Genomic DNA, 20,856 nt, shown 5'->3' on the forward strand with positions numbered 1-20,856 from the left:
TAGTGATAGTTTCGTATCGGGATATTATTTTTGACAATAGTGCAAAATGATGTTTGCGGTAGTTGGCTGTACCTGCACCAGAACGCAGTATATTTTGTTTTCAGCACTGATCAAAACTTGTTTTCTCATGGCTCTCTCGTCCCTCTGCAGCAGACATATGGTGAGCAATATTGTTTGGCACATCGAGTCGCAATAAGATCACAGTATTGAATAGCAATACATATAGAATTGTGAGAATTGGAACACATTTTGTATCGGCACCGAAGTATCATGATACTATTGTATCTTTAGGTCCCTGGCAATTRCCAGCACTAAAGGGTCCTGATCCTAGATCAGTACTCCTAATCTGAGACGCTCAAGAAGGCCCCTGAAGAAGACCGTACAGGGGTCTATGGTTTCAACAGCCTCGGTTCTGTTGCAAYGTTTCTWCTAAAAGTCACTCTAGCAATGTTTTCGCCAAAACCAACTGACCTTTGCTATCTCTAAGAATGCATTGGTCTGTTGATGTGACCCACTTGGCGTATTCCCTGGTTTAATTCTGGGAATTGAGGCATCTGCCCTCCGTATCCTGACATCTGATACCAAATGAGGCAATGACAAAATGTCTGTTCCATTGATTCAGTGCCATCTGTTAAAGATAGGCTATAGAAACAGTAGCATAATCTTACACCATAGGCTTATGTTATTGTGAATGCTGGCTTTGGATARGGTACAATTAAAAATYCAATCCTTGGATAGATTTTCAGAATCCACAGATAAYTTGGTCCACCTGGAAAACTAAAAGGCATAGAAACCGTAAAGGACTTGGCAATAGGAAATAAAGTTATTTCCATGACAGAATTAAAAAGCAATTTTGGACTGACCAATGTCGATYTTTTCAAATACATGCAACTTGAAAGTTTCATATCAAGAAATGTAGATTTGAAATAATTTGGGCACCAGCACAATCTTGAGGGAATCCTATTTGAGTCAGAAAAGGATATTCATATGATAGGGAAGATGCACAAAACTGCAGAGAGCCTATCCAACTGATAAAAAAATAGAAACTATTAGAACAAGATTTAAAGAACTGATGTCACAAGATGGAGGGAATGTTGGAACATAACTAACGAAATTAGTTAACGAAAATGCTTAATCCAGGATAAACTAATGTTTGGATTTATTACTAGACAATTCGCAAATTATACAGCACAACAGTCATTATAGAGTCCAAAAGTTATAGTTGGCAGTCAGAAGTATGTACATTTGGGCCTACTTTTAATCCGTCTGTCTGTATATTTCAGGACATGGCATACGAGGGTGCAYTGAGATACCCGATGGGTTGGACGATACTTTTCTTGTCAATCATCTTGGAACTGGGGCATGGCAATGAGAACATTTTAGAGACCCCCATCTTGGCGGTGTAGAGGAACTTTTTTTCTGCCAATTTCCTGTCATTCTAATACTTTCTCCATGGAGCTGAGAACTTTTTGCAGTTTTAAAGCACATTTTCAGTAATTCTGCACATTTTGCCATTGAATTGACAGAAAATGTTACCATTTTAAAGCAAATGTCCTGCAATTCTATGCACTTTGCCATGGCTAATGGTGTGTTTTTTTTGCGCAAACAAAATCAATACTGCTAAATTCATTGTTTTCGTCATTTTCAATTCTCCCTGACTGTCTAGTTTTTATTTTGGTGATTTTTTTTTTAGTTCTCAAAGATTATAATAAAAAATTATATAGATATAGATATAGATATAGATATATGAGAAAGGTCCATCATACTTTATCTAGTTTCAGTTGTTTAAGTTTACACAGAAATATTTTTTATTTTATTTTTTAATTAAGCGGCCCGAAAAAACGCTGGCAGAAAAAAAATTTTTTGCCAGGAACATCCCGGAGGTTGACCTTGTTCGCTCCTATCGAAGCGCATTCTCTACCCTCCGCCACCACAGCTACATCTCTGGAACTAAAGTTAAAGTTACTGTCTGACCTAGTTTATTGCAGAACTTGGCATCAACTGTGCAGAAAAACAAGCRTTCTTTTTTTCCCAACACACATTTCATTACCTGAGGGAACAGCACTGTTATGTTTTCTCCCCGGATCGCTGGGACGCCTGTTTATCTCTATCGCAGTGTCTCTCCCCCTCGGTGAACAAAACCAACCACTCATATTGTCCCGCTGGCTAAAAGAGAACAAAGTGGAGTTTTTCTAAGGTTTCCACTTTAGAAAGGGCCTAAATGACAGATGTATAGGATGTATCCCCAGGTAAGCTTTGTGAGTCTTCTGCGTCAGGGCTGACTTACTGGGTCGGTTCCCAGATTAGCTCACKACTGGTGTCACAATGACTAGGAACGATTGCATGTACTTTTAGCCTAAGCTGTGACGATTCCAATTACTTCTAAAGCCCTGATAATGCTACTGCCCCCATGTTGGGAATTTGGGCTACAAGCTCAATTAAACAAACGCTGACTGATGTGGTAGTGGTGAGTCATGACGGGCAGTGTTTTGAACAGCCCCAAGCCTGACTGCTGCCGCGTATGGAGCTCTGCCTTCTYCTCGAGGCCTCTGGTTTGGTGTTGCCCTTTGGCATATTATGTTTCAAATGTGCAAATCATGGCTGGCTGTAGCTGCCAGTGGAAATTTCCACTTCAGAATCAGATAGCGGCCTTTGTTTCGGGTGCAGGGGGCTCGCCACAAGCCCTCTGTGAAACACTGGAAACAGTCAGCTATTTTAATACAAAAGGGGGTGGGGGGTGTCATACAAAAGCATGTGTTCTGAACCAAAACTATAAAACTGGAGTTTGTAGAACTGCTTTTTCAACTTGATTTCTCAAGGAAGATTTCATCCTCGACAAAGCGGGTGAAAGCCTGATTTAGTGTGAACGTGTTGCACTACTGTCTATGACAGTTAGTGAACTACTGTAGTGACTTTTCTGATGTTCCTTCATAATGTTTCAACCTGCCATGTTTGGTGAATCTCTTCCTCCATTGAGCGTACTCTAACCACCATGAAGACCTTTTACCATAGGATACCTTAACAAATTCAAATGAAAACATTTTGTGATCTTGTGCTTCCTAGTCACATGCGGTAGTGACTGTCAGTTTCCCTTAAATCCCAGATGTTGCGACGGAGAAGAAATCCTCAAAAATGAATCTGTGGGTGGAGGTTCAAAGGTTAAGTTGGTCATCATCAGGACATGTGATTTGTCCGCTAGCAAATTGATCAACCATTCTGTAAGAGCGCTTCAGGGAAAAAACCCCAGCTCAATATGTTTTGCCTGAATGTCACATTCAGGTTATTGACCATGGGGGGTTGGAAAATGGATGTTGTGTCTAGATAAACCACTGACTTACCCCGCTTTGGACCATTCCTGTCTCTTAGTATTAGACCCTGTCCAATGCAATGGAAAATTACTGGAATGATGCAAAGAGGATTCTTCTTTCACTTTCTATCTACTTGGCTGCTATCTGGTGGGAGGGACTTCCACGCAACTCTAATTTTAGGTCCAGTGTAAGGCAATGTGCTCTGCTCTGGGGTTCCTTAGTTTGCCGCAACAGCACGGCTCAGAGTGGATATGGTATTACGGCCCCATGCCGGCTTGTAATGTGATTAGTGAAAGCCACGGGCTATGCAAGGGAGAAAAGGAMGGTAATTTTGTTAGAGCCTTTCAAAGGGTATCTCGGGTTGTGGAGTATTCGGACAGATTGAGGTATGAAAGCAATGATTTTTCAACACTTGTGTCAAATTTAGCCATTACATTTATTGCTGGGGGGGGACAGGCAACCAGGAATGCACACTAAAGATAGCTCCTTCATGGCTGTATGAATTGAATACCTGTAATGTGGKGATAACCAACAGTTTAAATGGTACAGCTTGCCAGTAAACCCCACTTACACCACCACTKCCCTCCAAAAATAAGGACATTAACTTGCACAATAATCCCCAGACTACCCACATGGTAACTAACATCCTACCATTTGGGCGGTTACTCTGGTGCAATCCAGGAACCAGCGGGCAGATCCATGTGACAGACGCATGGAGGCAACGAGGGGAAAACTACAGAGGCCTCGCCCTGAGGTCACCCAGTCCCAGCCAGGGAAATCAGATCCCTTATCACTGGGCAGACTCTAGTCAAGTGTTTCTCATACTAGTCCTCGTCCTGGGAGCCTCAGGCGATCCACATATGCAATCTATTCCAGTACGAACACACCTTAATTCAGCTGGTCAACAAGCCATCATCATCAAGCCCTTCACTAGTTGGATCAGGTGTGCAAGCGGTGGAATCGATCAAATGTGGGGAAAGTGCCCAAGGACATGTATAAGAAACACTACTTTAACTAGAGAAACTGCCTTCCCTCAGTGGTGGTATTATTAAGGTTCTTGTTTCCCCGCACCCAAAACATGTCTGACTGGGACTTCACTGTTCAGTCTGTGATATAAGAAACGCACCGTCTTTGCATGTGTATTTGTGTAGGCAAACCACTGTGTGAATATTAGAACTTTTGCTCAGGTCAAGGCTTTGGGATTGGACATTATCCTTCAGTCTTGTCTGACTAGACTAAATTGTAATCAATAAAGCAGGGTAGTTTTATTGCAAAACAATTTGGCATTAACTAGGCTTTGGCTACTGTGTGTGTTGGCATTAGCTAGGCTAGGCATTGTTTGGGTTAAGAAATGTTTTGTCCCATCTGTTTCCTCTTTAGATGATTTGTGAGGATGGCTGCTGGTTAGTGGCTGCTGGACAATGGCTGAGAGGCACTCCAGAGTGCTTTGAGAGAGTGTGTGTGTGTGTGCAAACAAGGCATGTCTCACTTCCTATGCAACACCTCTGTGGTTTTATGGTGCTTAGCCAAATACATTTGAATCGTTGGAGCATTCGTTTAGACTATATCGTTGAAAKAAATCGGTTCAGTAACCCCATACTCACTAGARGCTCCCCTTACTTTGGGGTGGCAGGTAGCCTAGTGGTTAGAGCGTTGGGCCAGTAACCGAAAGGCAGTTCAGAGATGAGAAGAAGTAGGAGCTAGGGAATTTTCAGGCCCTTTTTGTAGGATATTTTAGGTACTTTTCTGTGACGTTTGTGCTTMTCTTTGAGGGCAGTGGTGTGCGAGCGGTAGATTCTGTCATTTATAGGGTCAATAGTCCTGTCACACTGACTGTCAGTTCAATTGGCTTTGTTCTGGCACTGTGTGGAGGCAAGAGAAGTGTACATTGGATTTTTTCCCTCAAAGTGGCCTGATTCAGTACAAACAAGGGACATGTGAATAAAGGTCCACGTCGTGAGGTCGCATGATCTCTGGAGTGAGTTTGTGAGTGTGCGTTTTATTTGTAGGCATTTGTGTGTTTCAGCCCCACAGAGTAGCTGGCTGTAAATCGTAGACTCCCTACCTGTCGGTGTCTCTGTCTGGCTGTCAGTGCCCATTTCAGAGTTAAAGTCTGTCTTTCTGACCTTCCCTGTCAGTACTGAGAGGCACGGGCTCTGGACCGGTTACTCAACTTCCTCGGCTTCTTCGACATCCTGCTGTATAGACCTAAATAGAAACCCCAGTGATGAAAGAAGAAAATGTCTTTCAGAAAGCAGTCGGTGMCAGAATTGAGGAGATGGTCAGTGTCAGAATTTAAAAGGGATGAATTAGGACTCCCGATAGTGTATTTTCTTCTCATTTTTCTTGCTCCATTCAATAGCGGGACAACATACAGCCCTGAGTGACACCTGAATCACGCCTTTTGTGGACGATGTCGGTTGTTTACCGCGACGGGGTAGGGTTACCGGGACGACGGGGTGTACCCGGGACCATCTAGCTMAGCGTATCCTGATACTTTCCATTAGCAGGGGGTCGATGGTGGACAGGGGCCTGCGACACAACGAGGGGAGGAAGGGGTTCTGGGAGGGATTCTATAAATCACCTTGGACGAGATCCCCAAGAGAGACGTTTTAAAATCCTCTCTTCCCTGCCCGTTCCCCAACCCCCCCTCCTTACCCCAACCCACCCTACTTCAACAGCAGCTTGGCAACTTTGCTGCTACGTTGACATTTAGGCCTAGACCTGCACTCCCAGATCTTACATCAATTGGATCAAAGCCGTGTACTGTTCGTCCTCTGTGTGTCAACACCCGTGCAGTGAAAATGTATCTATTTAATCAACTTAACATCAAACGTGCTTACTGTAATAGGCTCGATGTTGGGGAATGTAGTGGTAAGAAGTCCACCATTTTGAGATGATAGTCAGGGGCAGAGGACAGTTTGTCATGGATTGTCATGGACTGAAATGGTCTATGTGATTCAAGTCCTCTTGTAGCAAATCCAATTTTATTTGTCACTCGCCGAATACAACCGGTGTAGACCTTACAGTGAAATGCTTACTTACAAGCCCCGAACCAACAATGCAGTTTTAAGAAAAATACCTTAAAAAAAAGAAAGGAAGAAAAAGAAAAGTAACAGACAATTAAAGAGCAGCAGTAAAATAACAATCGCGAGGCAATATTGCAGGGGCTCTGGTTAGTCAAGTTAATTTAGGTTATATGTACATGTAGGTTGAGTTATTAAAGTGACTGCATAGATAATAGCGGCGTAGCAGCAGCCTAGAAGAGGGTGGGGGGGGTGCAAATAGTCTGGGTAGCCATTTGATTAGCTGTTCAGGAGTCTCATGGCTTGGGGGTAGAAGCTGTTTAGAAGCCTCTTGGAACTAGACTTGGCGCTCCGATACCGCTTGCCGTGCGGTAGCAGAGAGAACAGTCTATGACTAGGGGGGCTGGAGTCTTTGACAATTTTTAGGGCCTTCCTCTGACACCGCCTAGCCTGTTAATCAGTGTAAAAAAAACAGATAGGCTAAGCTTTAATGACCGCAAGTCGCCTAATGGTCAGTCATAAAACTCTGAACCAAATCACAGTATACTACCAGGAGCACCAGTCGTAAAAACAAACTGCTCCTCCACACAAACACACATACACCTCCTAGTCTACTTCCGTCATGATAAGTTAAAACAGTGCCTTCATAAAGAGGTGAGTGATCGTATCTACCTGCCGTGGCCTTGGCACCCACCCAACAATGTTTGCCCGGTGGGTGTTGTGTAACGACGCGTGGCTCTGCCAGCCTGGACAGAAACGGCGTTTGTCTCAGCAAGCCTGCTCTGGTGTGCTTGTGTGTGTGAGTGTGCGTACATATGTTGATCTAATTAAATCAAAAAAACTAACAGGTCTGTGAGAGCCGGAATTCTTACTGGTTGGTAGGTGATCAAATACTTATGTCATGCAATAAAATGCAAATTAATTACTTAAAAATCATACAATGTGATTTTCTGGATTTTTGTTTTAGATTCCGTCTCTCACAGTTGAAGTGTACCTATGATAAAAAATTACAGACCTCTACATGCTTTGTAAGTAGGAAAACCTGCAAAATCGGCAGTGTATCAAATACTTGTTCTCCCCACTGTATATACATTTTATAAATAAAAAAATACCTTGGATCCGTGCTTGAGGGCAGATGCYTGGAAAGCTGTCAGAGGACACTGGTGTTTTTTTTCAGAGTGAGAGGACGGCAGGRTAGGTGAAACACTGCACTTAGCCTACTGTAGGATACCACAGACAGCTGGTGGATCCTTAGAGCCTTCTGGGAGGGAAGGGTTAATCCTATACACCCCCCGCATGCACTACATACATACGTACTTTTGTGTATATATAGTGTATACGTACAGTATGTCGACACTCCTTCAAATTTGTGGTTTCGGCTATTTCAGCCACACCTGTTGCTGTCAGGTGTATAAAATCGAGCACACAGCCATGCAATCTCCATAGACAAACARTGGCAGTAGAATGGTCTTACTGAAGAGCTCAGTGACTTTCAACATGGTACCATAATAGGATACCACCTTTCCAACAAGTCAGTTCAAATWTCTGCTCTGCTAGACCTGCCCCAGTCAACTGTAAGTGCTGTTATTGTGAAATGGAAACGTCTAGGAGCAACAACGGCTCAGCCGCAAAGTGGCAGGCCACACACGCTCACAGAACGGGACCACCGAGTGCTGAAGCGRGCAGRGCCTGTCCTCGGTTGCAACACACYCCACCGAGTTTCAAACMGCCTCTGGAAGCAACGTCAGCCCAATAACTGTTRGTCGGMAGCTTCATGAAATAGTTTTCCATGGCCGAGCAGCCACACACAAGCCTAATATCACCATGCGCAATGCCAATGGCACAAGCTCGCCGCCATTSGAGCAGTGGAAACACGTTCTCTGGAATGATGAATCACGCTTCACCATCTGGCAGTCCGACAGACAAATCTGGTTTGGCGGATGCTAGGAGAACGCCACCTGCCCAAATACATCGTCCAACTGTAAAGTTTAATGGAGGAGGAATAATGGTCTGGGGCTGMATTTCGTGGTTRGGGCTAGGCCCCTTAGTTCCAGTGAAGGGATATTTTAACGCTACAGCATTCTAGATTCTGTGCWTCCAACTTTGTTGCAACAGTTTGGGGAAGGCCCTTTTCTGTTTCAGCATGTAACYAAGCGAGGTCCATACAGAAYTGGTTTGTCGAGATCGGTGTGGAAGAACTTGACTGGRCTGCACAGAGCCCTGACCTCAACCCCATAAATTTGAACGCKGACTGCGGGCCTAATTGCCCAGCATCAGTGCTGACCTCACTAATYCMATTGTGGCTGAATGGAAGCAAGTCCCCAACGTATAGTGGAAAGCCTTCCCAGAAGAGTGGAGGCTGTTATAGTAGCAAAGGGGGGACAAACTCCATATTAATCCCCGTGATTTTGGAATGAGATGTTCGATGAGCATTCTTTTGGTCATGTAGTGTACAAACATACAGTGCAATCGGAAAAAATTCAGACCCCTTGACTTTTTCCACATTTGTTACGTTATAGCCTTACTCTAGAATAGATATATATTTTTTTAATTCTCATCAATCTACACAAAATATCCCATAATTACAAAGCAAAAAACATAGTTTTTTTTGCCAATGTATGAAAAATAAAAAAAGGAAATATCATATTTGCGTAGGTATTCAGACCCTTTACTCAATACTTCGTTGAAGCACTTTTGGCAGAGATTACAGCCTCAAGTCTTCTTGGGTATGACGCTACAAGCTTGGTAAACCTGTATTTGGGGAGTTTCTCCCATTCTTCTCTGCAGATCCTCTCAAGCTCTGTCAGGTTGCATGGGGAGCATAGCTATTTTCAGGTCTCTCCAGAGATGTTCGGTCGGGTTCAAGTCCGGGCTCTGGCTGGGCCACTCAAGAACATTCAGAGACTTGTCCCGAAGCCACTCCTGCGTTTTCCTGGCTGTGTGCTTATGGTCGTTGTCCTGTTGGAAGGTGAACCTTCGCCCCAGTCTGAGGTCCTGAGCGCTCTGGAGAAGGTTTTCATCAAGATTCTCTCTGTATTTTGCTTTGTTCAGCTTTCTCTCGATCCTGACTAGTCTSCCAGTCCCTGCCACTGATAAACATCCCCACAGCATCATGATGCTGCCACCACCATGCTTCACAGTAYAGATGGTGCCAGGTTTCCTCCAGACGTGACGCTTGGCATTCAGGCCAAATAGTTCAATCTGGTCTCAWCAGACCAGAGAATCTTGTTTCTCATGGTCTGTGAGTCCTTTAGTTGCCRTTTGGCAAATTCCAAGTGGTCTGTCATGTGCCTTTTCCTGATTTTCTTCCATCTAGCCACTCTACCATAAAGGCCTGATTTGGTGGAGTGTTGCAGAGATGGTTGTCCTTCTGGACGGTTCTCCCATCTCCACAGAGGAACTCTGGAGTTTTGTCAGAGTGACCATTGGGTTCTTGGTCACCTCCCTGACCAAGGCCCTTCTCCCCCGACTGCTCAGTTTGGCCTGGAGGCCAGCTTTAGGAAGAGTCTTGGTGGTTCCAAACTTTTTTAAATATTTTTTTATACATTTGCAGAAATGTCTAAACCTGTTTTCACTTTGTCATTATGGGCTATTGTGTGTAGATCTATGAGGACATTTTTTAATTTTAATACATTTTGAATAAGGCTGTAACATAAGATGCGGKTTAAAAGTCAAGGGGTCTACTTTTCCGAAAGCACTGTATTTGCACACACGTAACCGCACACTACATACATATTATAGGTCTTCTACATGCCCTTGAACTGTAAATCTCCCCTTAACACTTACATTGGACTGTATACACGGAATGTCTTAACCAGGGTCTAAAACGAACTCAGGTCAGGGCTCCACAGTGCGAGCATTTCACTTGCATTTGTGAATATAAATAGTGTAGCTGCAGTAGCTGTTTTCAAAGTATTTCTGCCATTTTGTTTCATAGCTGGTAAATGAATTTCACAAAGTCAAAGAKCTACGAATCCTGGCCCACCGTGCTCTGCTGAGTGAATGATATACTTATTTAAATGGGTCTAATTTACTTGAAACGAAAGTCTACTGAAGTGATACTTTGTCCTTCTTGGCTATTTACATTGTTTTGTTCACAAGCTAGGTTGTTTTTCAATGTTTGAGTTTCAATTGTTAGGGAAGAGAAGACAATGTGGTTACTAGTCAGACTCAATCTCTAGGCACAAACATGTTCTTGAGTTGCATTACCACGGTAACTTCCCGCCTCATGAACATTTTTGTCTCATCTGTGATCTTTTGGTTAAAAGAMTAAATTAAACAATATACCATGTTACTTCTTACTAGTAATACGTTTGTTTTAGAAACATTACAAAGCATGTTCATCAGTTTTTTTTGTGTTTTGTTGGTGTAATTTTAGGGACTTTTTTTTTTTAGCTGGTAAAAAATCTGAGTGGCTGGTAGATTTTATTTTTATTCATCTACCTGCCACAGTGGATGCTGGACCAAAAAGTACAGTTTAGGCCCTGGTCTGAAAATATGGGTTTCATGTTACCCCAGAGTTTGTGTGTGCTTGTGTGTGTTTTGCCTCTGGAATGTATATGTCAAAGGTCCATGTGGACCCAGTGTGTTTGGGAGCCCCGTTAAGTGGCGATAACCGGGCTTTCCAGTCGTGGCCTTGTTTTGATAGAGGTTGGCGTGGAGKCACTGCATACTGGCAGAGCAGGGGGCAGATTCAAGCCCAACCGAGAGGGCAGCAGTGTTTATGACCACATACCAGCCTAGCGGCTAAGCTAGGGAGACTGAGGGTGCTAAATTTTGATGGTGTTATTACTACTGTTCGTTGTGTGTGTGTGGCAAAGGGAATAGGAAAATGAACAGAGGCTGAGCTTCCTCCTCTTCCAAGCGCTGCCGTTCTCAAAGTTATAGATTTAAAGATTGGGTTCAGCTCAACACTATGAAGGCACCACGCGGGTGTGAGTGTGTGTGAGTGTGTGAGTGTGTGAGTGTGTGTGAGTGTGTGAGTGTGTGAGTGTGTGAGTGTGTGTGTGTGTGTGTGTGTGTGTGTGTGTGTGTGGGTTAATGAGTGTGTGTCTTCTGGAAGTAAACAGTGTGAGTGGAAGGCAGGGTTTATGTTTTATTTTGTCTGTTGGCTTGGCTGTATAGGGAGGTGTAACTGTAAACTGTGTGTTAGGGTTGGGTGGTATCCAGATTTCCTACCTTCTTACCGTGCCTGTGTCATCCCGGGATATACGGTATTACCGGTAGTGCGCACAAGGGGCTGTTTTTTTAACACGTAAAAAAAAAAGTCCCCAAAAACGTTATTTACCAGAATGCTAACAAGTACTAAGGAATCCCCATAGTGGATGCTAGGTAAACGCTAACGAGTGCATGCATTTTCTACTAAGACCYCGCATAAAGTCATGCAAGCATGTCAAAACAGTTTGGAGCACGCACAAAACAAATATTAGACCGCAGGGATCTTAATCTAGGAGGGGATTGTCTGCTGCTGTCACCAAGAAGCTTGATCTTGCTAGCTAACATTAGCCAGTTGGCAAAAGCCAGTTCACAACTTGACTGCAGGTATTTATTTAAAATGTACAAGTATTAAAAAATAAATAAAAACYTWTTGGAAAATCCATACCGAGGATTTTTCTAAATTCATACGGTATAGCCCAACTTTTCTGTGTGTTTTTGTTGGTCTCTTTTCGTCTTTTCATTCTTAGGCATGTCCAGTCATGTCCCTCTGTGGAMAATGGGGATTTTCAGTTGTAAACCACACAAACACATTCTCACTCAGGAATTGTATTCTTCATTTTCTTCAATAGTAGTAGGGTGGMTGTGTGTGTGTGGACACATTTTAATATACTTGTTAGTACCAAAATTCCACACAAGAATAGTAAACCAACTAAAACTGTGAGGACATTTTGCCGGGCCTCASTATTTTAGGGTTCGTCGTTAAGTTTCTCTAGGGTTAGAGAAAATAGGATTTTGAATGGGAATCAATTGTTGGACCCCAAAAGGTGTGTGCATGTGTGTGTAAAAATATGTCTATGGTGTATGTAAGCACCTGAGCTGAGACTGGGCTTCTACCACTACACTATCAAATTAGAGCAGCAATGTATGTTAAAAAATTGTCCCGCTTCGACATGCAGTGCTGTTCTGAAATTAACAACTTTACCCTACCCTTTATAACAATCACCATATATACTGATTMTTTAAAGCAAAACTACCAAAACTAATGCTAATGATGATCTTGAACAATAAAATCTAATGTAGTTGTCTCCGGTAGCTTCATTTTATTCAGGTAAAATACAATTTTCAACAGTGCATTTGTTAACAATAACRTAGAAAATTACATTGGTTGTCATTTTACTAATAAAGCCTAATATTGCGCTAGCCATTTTACAAGCATTCGAATGCTGAAGATGTCGCACAGATGTACAAGATCAGGAATAGGCCTACCTCACAGTGCGCAGTTTGACTAAGCTACTGTAAAGCCTTGGTTTGTTTGGCCGGCAAAAGGACTTTTAGATCAATGACCGTCAACAGAGTTACATGTTATTTCAACACATAAGGAGAGGAAACGGGACACATGTTCTCACAAAATATGCTACTGTAGGTTTTTTTCGGAAGGTAGAAAGAAATGAATATGAGCAACAACAACAAAAATGTAAACRGGCGATTCGTAACATTTTAATCGATTTTTCTGACCCGACGCATGCTACATTTGGATCTATCTGGGCTTTCATGGATAGATGCACGTGTATCTTAATCATTTGAACCGGGGACCAATGCGTAGTTGTTACATCCCTTATAGGCCTACATGTTTTTTGTTTTAGTGTCTAGTTTTCTGAGCGTTCTGTCAAAGACTTTATGTCGATGGGTAAAGTAGGCTACATGGATGTCAAATCTATGTAAACAAATGAGTACATAAACAAAYGGAAACCTGCTGCTGAATCCCAGAGGTAGCCTAAAGCTACAATAACAATCTAGGCCTATATTCCATAGTCTAGAGACGTAGGAACAGACACAAGAAGTAGGCACAGATTTTCATGGGGACCAATGTTCCCAGGCCACTGTGTGGGTAGCTAGCAATACAAGGCTCACAATGCTCAAACTATATTATTGGACAGATTTGCTCAATGACTTGACAACCCCAATTTAGGCTAATATGTTGCCATTGGCTGTTATGCAGACACCCAGTAAGAGTCAGACCGAATCAAATGTTTTGCATGTGACATTACGCAACTAACAAATTGATATGATCGTGGTGGCCTATTGTCGTCAATTCACCCTACCTATTGTCATTGTGTGGCAGGCTGGAAGCCATTTCAAAGCTTTCTGCTGGCTATGAGAAATTGTCCAGCACTCTCTCAGCCCTGTAGTCACATACAGTCCTGCGGTCAATCTATCACTTCATCACACCCCCTAATCCGTGTCTCTCTCGTTGCAGGATATCCATGAGCTCCGATTTCCAGCACRACAGTTTCAGGATGCCTAATATCGGGTTCCAGAACCTTCCCCTCAACATCTACATTGTGGTGTTTGGGACCGCCATCTTTGTCTTCATCCTCAGCCTTCTCTTCTGCTGCTACTTGATAAGGTATGATCAACACTGATGTGTCCTAGTGGATGTAGGCTAGTTCCTAGTTTCTATAGTCTCCTTTGGAAATCTTTGTGTTTAGGTTTCCTTGCCAACGGTGCCAGACAGTGTAGATTCTTAGTGTGGAGTTATTACATTTGTTTGACCCCATATTTGACCCCATTCATTTTTATTTTTTTTTATTTTTATTGAAATCAACAATACMTTTTTGATGTTGACATCAACCAAGCCTCACTTCAACGTTTACGGAGGCCATTATTTTTAATGCTAGCACACTGAAGTGTTTGCAATAAACCACAGATTCTTCAAAGCTGATTGACATAGGCTAAATCCATTGCTTCGAGAATGACTTGGCATATCCAATTATGAGACCGCAGTGTTTTTAATCTCAACACCAGTGGTCAAGTAAATTACTTTGTTTGTCCGCAGTGTTTTTAATCTCAACACCAGTGGTCAAGTAAATGACTTTGTTTGTCCCATATGAGATGCAGCATTTTCACTGTAACCACATTGGTTATTGATATTTTCATACCACTGAGTTAGATGTTAAATACGTCCAGACTGCGAGTGAATTCACAGTCATACACTAAAAAGGCATTGCTCGGGTGTCATTACTCTGCCAATACTTTGGCACCGGTCTTATGTTGGATTCCATTCGAGCGTCGTACTCAAGGCCACCCCCCCCCCCCCTGTTTCGCCTCCCAGGATGGTATGTTCCACCATGTGATGGTCTGCTCTCTTTACAGCACACTGTGCGTCCCAAATGGCACCCTATTCCCTACATAGTGCAATACTTTTGTCCAGAGCCCCATAGGGGCTGCCTAATGAACATGGTTCAGGCTTTCTCCCAAACACGAGTAGCCTAGTCGTGCTGTTTTACAAGAACTCGGTGTACTAGAGGGATTATTTGTGTCCTTCAGTCCAAGCAGCGCACGTTTCTCTCTCTGCTGTAGTTTGTGGAACTAGGGGGGACAACATATTTCCCCTATAAAAGAGGGTGATGCTTTTAATACAGCTTTAAGCCAGTATGACGTGAGAACAGAAGGATAAACAGCATGAGAGAGGAGAGGAACACAGGCAGATGGTACAGCTCGGGAGAGAAGGAAACTTCTTTAATCCTTTTCTCCACCATGTCAGTGACAAAATGTCCCAAATGGCACCATATTCCCTATATAGGACACTACTTTTGACCAAAGCCCTATTGGCACTGGTCAAAAATAGTGCACTATATAGGGGATTGGGAGTAATTTGGGAAGCAGCCACAGGCTTTTCACCATTCACACTAGTTTACTTTGAAGACCTGCTTTGAGCACGGGTAGAAACACAGAGTTAGCCGAAACGAAGAACATTTAGGCTACTTTAATCGAGCAAAGGCGCTCATGTTGTAGGACTTGCTAAACTGTGTTGCCAGCCTGCTATCATCAGATGTGATGATGAGACTAGAATGTGTGCATTTTCAGGCTCCCAGCATGCAACACTCAGCYGGGCTACCAGGCAATCCGGTAGTCCATCAGCTGCATATAAAAAAATGACTTGTATCGTGTCCGCAGCAAATAAGGCTGGATTTGTATCTGAAGTGTAAGCSCTGTTACCTAATGTGTTCAGGCAACAGGGTTTTGAACTCAAACTATGACCTAGCCTAACCTTTGCGGCTCCGAACAAAGCTTCCAAGGCTTTTACAACCAACCAGCGATATGTAATGCACTAATGAACTGCAGCAGTGGTTTTAAAGTAGTTGAGTGCACAGATGGACAGAAAAGCGGCAGGTCTGTCATGCGCTTAATGAATGCCTTAAGTAACTGAAGCGAGGCTCGTGTTAGTCCAATTATTAGCCAAACGGTCAAATTATTACAGTCTGCTTCGGTCTTTTAACAAACCAAAATCCACTTTAGTTTGTTAAAAGCTCAGGTTTGTTAAAAGCTCAGTAAATGCATGTTATCCAAGACGGGTCAATCTTATTTGCTGTCATTAGGCCTAAACAACTCCTTTCTTGGTGGTCTGGATTTAATGAAACTGTATGGCATATTGGGTCTAAATTCAATTTTAATTTTGTGTGTGTTTATCATGTTCTTTTCAAATTAACCCTTTTTTCATAAAGGCTTATAAAAAGAGATTCAACCGCACAGTTTGGAGAAGGTATCGTTGACTTGATCATCTGAACTGGAGAACAAAAAACCCACCAGAAAAATGATATCCAGGCTTGTTCTCCCCTGCTGAAACACTTATTCAAAGCTGCTTAGCTGCATAATCACGACCACAACTCCCAACCTCGAAGAGGCTTGTGTCGTGCTTCTCATGTGAAGTCCTTAGGCATCCTCTCTTCTCTTAGATGGAAATCCAAGGGCAGCTGTATAGATGTTGGTATAAATCTAGCACCGTTTATGCATGCTTCCAATTGGCATCTTATTCACTATATAATGCATTACTTTTGACCAGGGCCTATAGGGCTCTGAGTGGTTAACCAGCGCTCAACACGGCTGAACCGTGGACAACTAAATTAGTATTATCTTCTTAAAGAATGGCCCCGTCCCTTCAGCACGTTTGAAGTCCCAGACCTTGCTGTATTATATTGCTCTGCAATACGATTTTTTTTTACTGGAGATCTTATTGGCTCTCCACTCTAGCCCCTCTGGTCTAATCAAGGTGGTCATTGGCCAAGAACGTTGGAACTCTGTAGCATTTCTTACCTAAAGCAGCGAGAAGCAGCGTGTCTCAACCCAAATTCACCCTGCCCTGTACCTAACCCAGCGGGGGGGAGATGGTAAGTGTGTTTCTGCTTTTGTTTCGATGTTTTGCCCCCCCCCTCAAGACAAACTATGAAATTGATGCAGTGTCACGTTAAAATTCAGGGAGGAAAAAGAAAAGGGGGAAAAAGGTGGTCTGATTTACCAGTTAATTTATATAAAAATGAAAGATGGTGTCGTTGTCCCAAATGGCACCCTATTCCCTATATAGTGCACTACTTTTGAGCAGAGTCCTATGGGCCCTGGTCAAAAGTAAWGCACTGTGTAGGGAATAGGATGCCATTTGGGACGTCGGACGTTTTTACTCTGAAAGGCTTCTAAAGATGCGGTCTCCCTTTCTAACACCTGTGGCCCCCATGGTTCCCTAAATCACAATAACCACCCACCCAACCTCACACACACACCGCAAAACCACAAGGCCTCACTGGATAGGCTACATTTCCCATTTATATTAACAGCACAGAAACAGTTTGATTAGCCTTGACCAAGTTTAATTTCCTTTAGAGACAGATGGACGAAACACTGAGCCCGGTCTTAACTTTAGCCCCCTTCACATCATACCGAGGCTCCAGTGTGAAGTTTCCCCTAGATACAGATCTAGGATCAGCTTCCCCCAATCCTAACCTTAACCATTAGTGGGGAAAATGKAAAACTACCCATAGACGCTCATCTTGCGTCAACTTCACCCTACTCCTCACACCCAGTCCACAGATGACCCTCTAAAAGCTGGGCAAATATGGGACAAGGAGAGGGGAACGAGGCCAGTCGGGKTCTGGAGCGGACGTGCGAGCGCTCGCTCTCCCGGTGTGGCCCAAGCAAACACAGCTCGGACAGCTTGACGTGAGGCTGAACGTCACAGCTAGACTCGACTCCCTCCTCTTGGTTAGTCCCGAAGTCCACACACATACGTGAAATAAGCCTGTGGCTGGCGACACATACACACACACACACACACACATTTCTGTTTTAGAAGTCAGTTACATTATTTTAGTATAGGAGTCCATGGAAAGATCACATTCTTAAGCACCACGTGGCCCTTCTGTGGGCCCCTGTACTAAATGTTACCGACATTTTAATCTCGCCCCCCTCACACCATGCTAACAGGGCCACTCATCAAATCACCCCCTGCCCCTCACCTTTGACAACCCCTCACCTCTGACCTCTGCCCCTTGCCCAGTGGGAGTCTCTGCACCTTTACCCGCTGCTCTCTTTCAGAAGGTGTCAGTCTCTCTCCTAGAACTGTGCTGCTGTGTGTTACAGYTCCCTCAGCCTCTCGCTCTGCTCCGAGAGGTTAAGGTTACTAGTAACGGAGGTAAATCTTCAACACCTAATGTATCTCAATCTTTCTCTTTTTCTCCCTCTTTTTTTATTTTTTTTATACACTGAGTGTACAAAACATTAGGAACACCTTCCTAATATTGAGTTGCACCCCCTTTTGCCCTCAGAACAGCCTCAATTCGTTGGGGCATGGACTACAAGGTGTCAAGCGTTCCACAGGGATGCTGGCCCATGTTGACTCCAATGCTTCCTTAAGTTGTGTGAAGTTGGCTGGATGTCCTTTGGGCAGTGGACCATTCTTGATAGACACGGGAAACTGTTGAGCGTGAAAAACCCAAGCGTGAAAAACCCAGCAGTGTTGCAGTTCTTGACACACTCAAACTGGTGTGCCTGGCACCTACTACCAAACCCTGTTCAAAGGCACTTAAATCTTTTGTCTTGCCCATTCACCTTTTGATTGGCACACACACAATCCATGTCTCAATTGTTTCAAGGCTTAAAATTCCTTCTTTAACCTGTCTCCTCCCCATCATCTACACTGATTTTGAAGTGGATTTAACAGGTGACATCCATAAGGGATAATAGCTTTTACTTGGATTCACCTGATCAGTCTGTCATGGAAAGAGCAGGTGTTCCTAATGTTTTGTACACTCTGTGTATATCCCTCCTACTGTCTTTCAATTCTGTTTTTCATTAAACATGTTTTATTTTTGTCCATTGATTTGTGCTAAAGTGAATGGCTGGTGTATGACAATACAAACCGACCACTGGTGTTATCTATGATATTCCTTTTTGCTTCAGGTGATGGGAAAATGTGTAAACGGGAGTTACCAAAATAGTTATTTGTTTATAAATGTCTGTTAATATCCAAGCTAGTGTAATGTTAATGCACTACATATTGACTGTTCGTAGTAAAAATGTTCACAGGGTGGTGTGTGTGTWTGTGTATATATATACTCACTGTTTTCATAATATTTGTGGATCTATTCAGATTGCTTTGTGCTTGTCAGCTAGGCCTATCTCATGGCTGACTTTCTTCAAGTTAGTTGTCATTTTCCATTCACACACCGATGCGCGCCCAGACACTTTTCAAAGGGTTATTTATCTTAAGAATGTGGACTTGAACTTCCTTCCCTATGCTTGGCTGCCTCTCTCTCTTGAGTTGACCTAAATACTCCTCTCCCATAAAGGGCTTTAGCTGCCCAACTAAAGATGAAGGTTAATGTGCCCAGTCGTTTCCTTTCCTTGTCTTCTATCCCCTTGATCACTGATCTAAGAGGACTTTAAAAGTGAAAACAAAATGTCCGAGCCCTATCCAGTCCTATCACCCATCGTCGCTTGTTGAAGGTCCAGGCTGCATCACATCCGACCGTGATTGGGAGTCCCATAGGGTGGCGCACAATTGGCCAAGCGGCATCCAGGTTTYGCCGGGATAGGCCATCATTGTAAATAACAATTTGATCTTAACGGACTTGCCTAGTTAAATAAATAAAAAAAGGTCAAGGGAAGAAGATCAAGAAAGGAAGCTGTTTAGTTTTATTGGGATATGTACTGTAGTAAAGTAAAGCTCCCATTTCTCCCCCACAAATGACCCATCAGTCTCTCCTATCTAGCCTAGTCAGCAGTAACAAACGAAGGCCACTYCGATAAAGTCAGGAGCTCTGGTTAGTTAGGCACTCTCACGTGGAAAGCATCCCTGCTGCATTCAAACGAATGACGGTGATAAAACCATGTGTTCCGCTGGCAGAAAGCGTCCGTGGGGGTGCTGAAGAGTTACTCATGTAACAGGGATGATTGGTTTAAAGATGTATCCTAGGCTATAACCACCTCAAGCTGTCAGTTGTGGTACTTTTCTTTTTTTTTTTTTACGCTTTAGAGAAACTATTAGTCTCTTGACCTGGCGGACATTTTGTCTAAGCAGTCCAGGTCGGACCAGACCATTCATCATTCAGTACTGGGTTAGGCCCACATTAAATTGAGTTGTGTCGAGGCGTGGAATTCCCACCTAGTTGTGGCAGAGGAGCTGTAACACAGCGCGACTGCTGACCAGTGCTGCGTCAAAGTCGTCACAAGGTCGTTTGAGTGAGATTGAGTTTGGTACTGATAGGTGGGTGGGAAGTAGGTTATGTTTTGGTTTGGTGGGGGGAGGTGTATAACAGCGTCATCGGGGTCAGAAGCAGCCAAAGCAATTGGGGTTCAATGTCACAGGTACACAGCTGTGAGATGGGTGTGATTATCACACAGTATGCGTCCCAAATGACACCCTATTCCCTATATATAGTGCACTACTTTGGACAAGAGCACATGGGGAATAGGGTGCCATTTGGGATACACACGTTATGAAATAAAATGGGTCTGTGGGCAGAACAGGTGCCCTGCCCGACCTCGGGTCATTCCATTATTATTCATTCCAATAATTCCATTATTCGAAAGCCATTTTGAAATGCCAAGTGGAACCACTTACGATGACAGACAGAATTTACTGTGTGTGTATAAAGAGTTCATAAGGAAAGGATGTGGATTGACTTATGACTTCAAAACTAAAGATTAAAAAAAAAAAACTGAAGGTTAAGATTGAATCCAGGCTGCCATCGTCAAGATATTGTACAGGGGTGAGTTTCCTGAAAGTTTCGTAGCACTAAAATCATTTTTAATCCAATGTAGACCAGACTAGTTCRAAACTGCAGCACTGTCATCAATGTCTGTTTCTACCAGGGGTGGAGAAAGTACCCAATTGTCATACTTGAGTAAAAGTAAAGATACTTTAAAAGAAAAGTGAAAGTCACCCTACTTGAGTAAAAGTCTAAAAGTATTTGTTTTTAAATATACTTAAGTATCAAAAGTAAACGTATAAATCATTTKAAATTCCTTATATTAAGCAAACTAGGCGYCACAATTRTTTRTTTATGGATAGCCGGGGCACACATKATTTTGTC

At 43.1% G+C, this 20,856-nt stretch overlaps 1 protein-coding gene across 1 annotated transcript in view; it reads left to right on the forward strand.

Annotated features, from left to right (window-relative positions):
• The window catches only part of LOC111958472 (RING finger protein 24), a 54,643-nt gene that overhangs the window by 15,438 nt on the left and 18,349 nt on the right, over nucleotides 1-20,856 (forward strand). The window contains exon 2 of the mRNA XM_023979729.2: nucleotides 13,749-13,898. Coding sequence (XP_023835497.1) covers nucleotides 13,756-13,898 — 143 coding nt within the window. The 5' untranslated portion in view covers nucleotides 13,749-13,755. The remainder of the gene's footprint in view (nucleotides 1-13,748; nucleotides 13,899-20,856) is intronic.

This window comes from Salvelinus sp. IW2-2015, linkage group LG34 (assembly GCF_002910315.2).
Source record: "Salvelinus sp. IW2-2015 linkage group LG34, ASM291031v2, whole genome shotgun sequence".
Classification (NCBI taxonomy): domain Eukaryota; kingdom Metazoa; phylum Chordata; class Actinopteri; order Salmoniformes; family Salmonidae; genus Salvelinus; species Salvelinus sp. IW2-2015.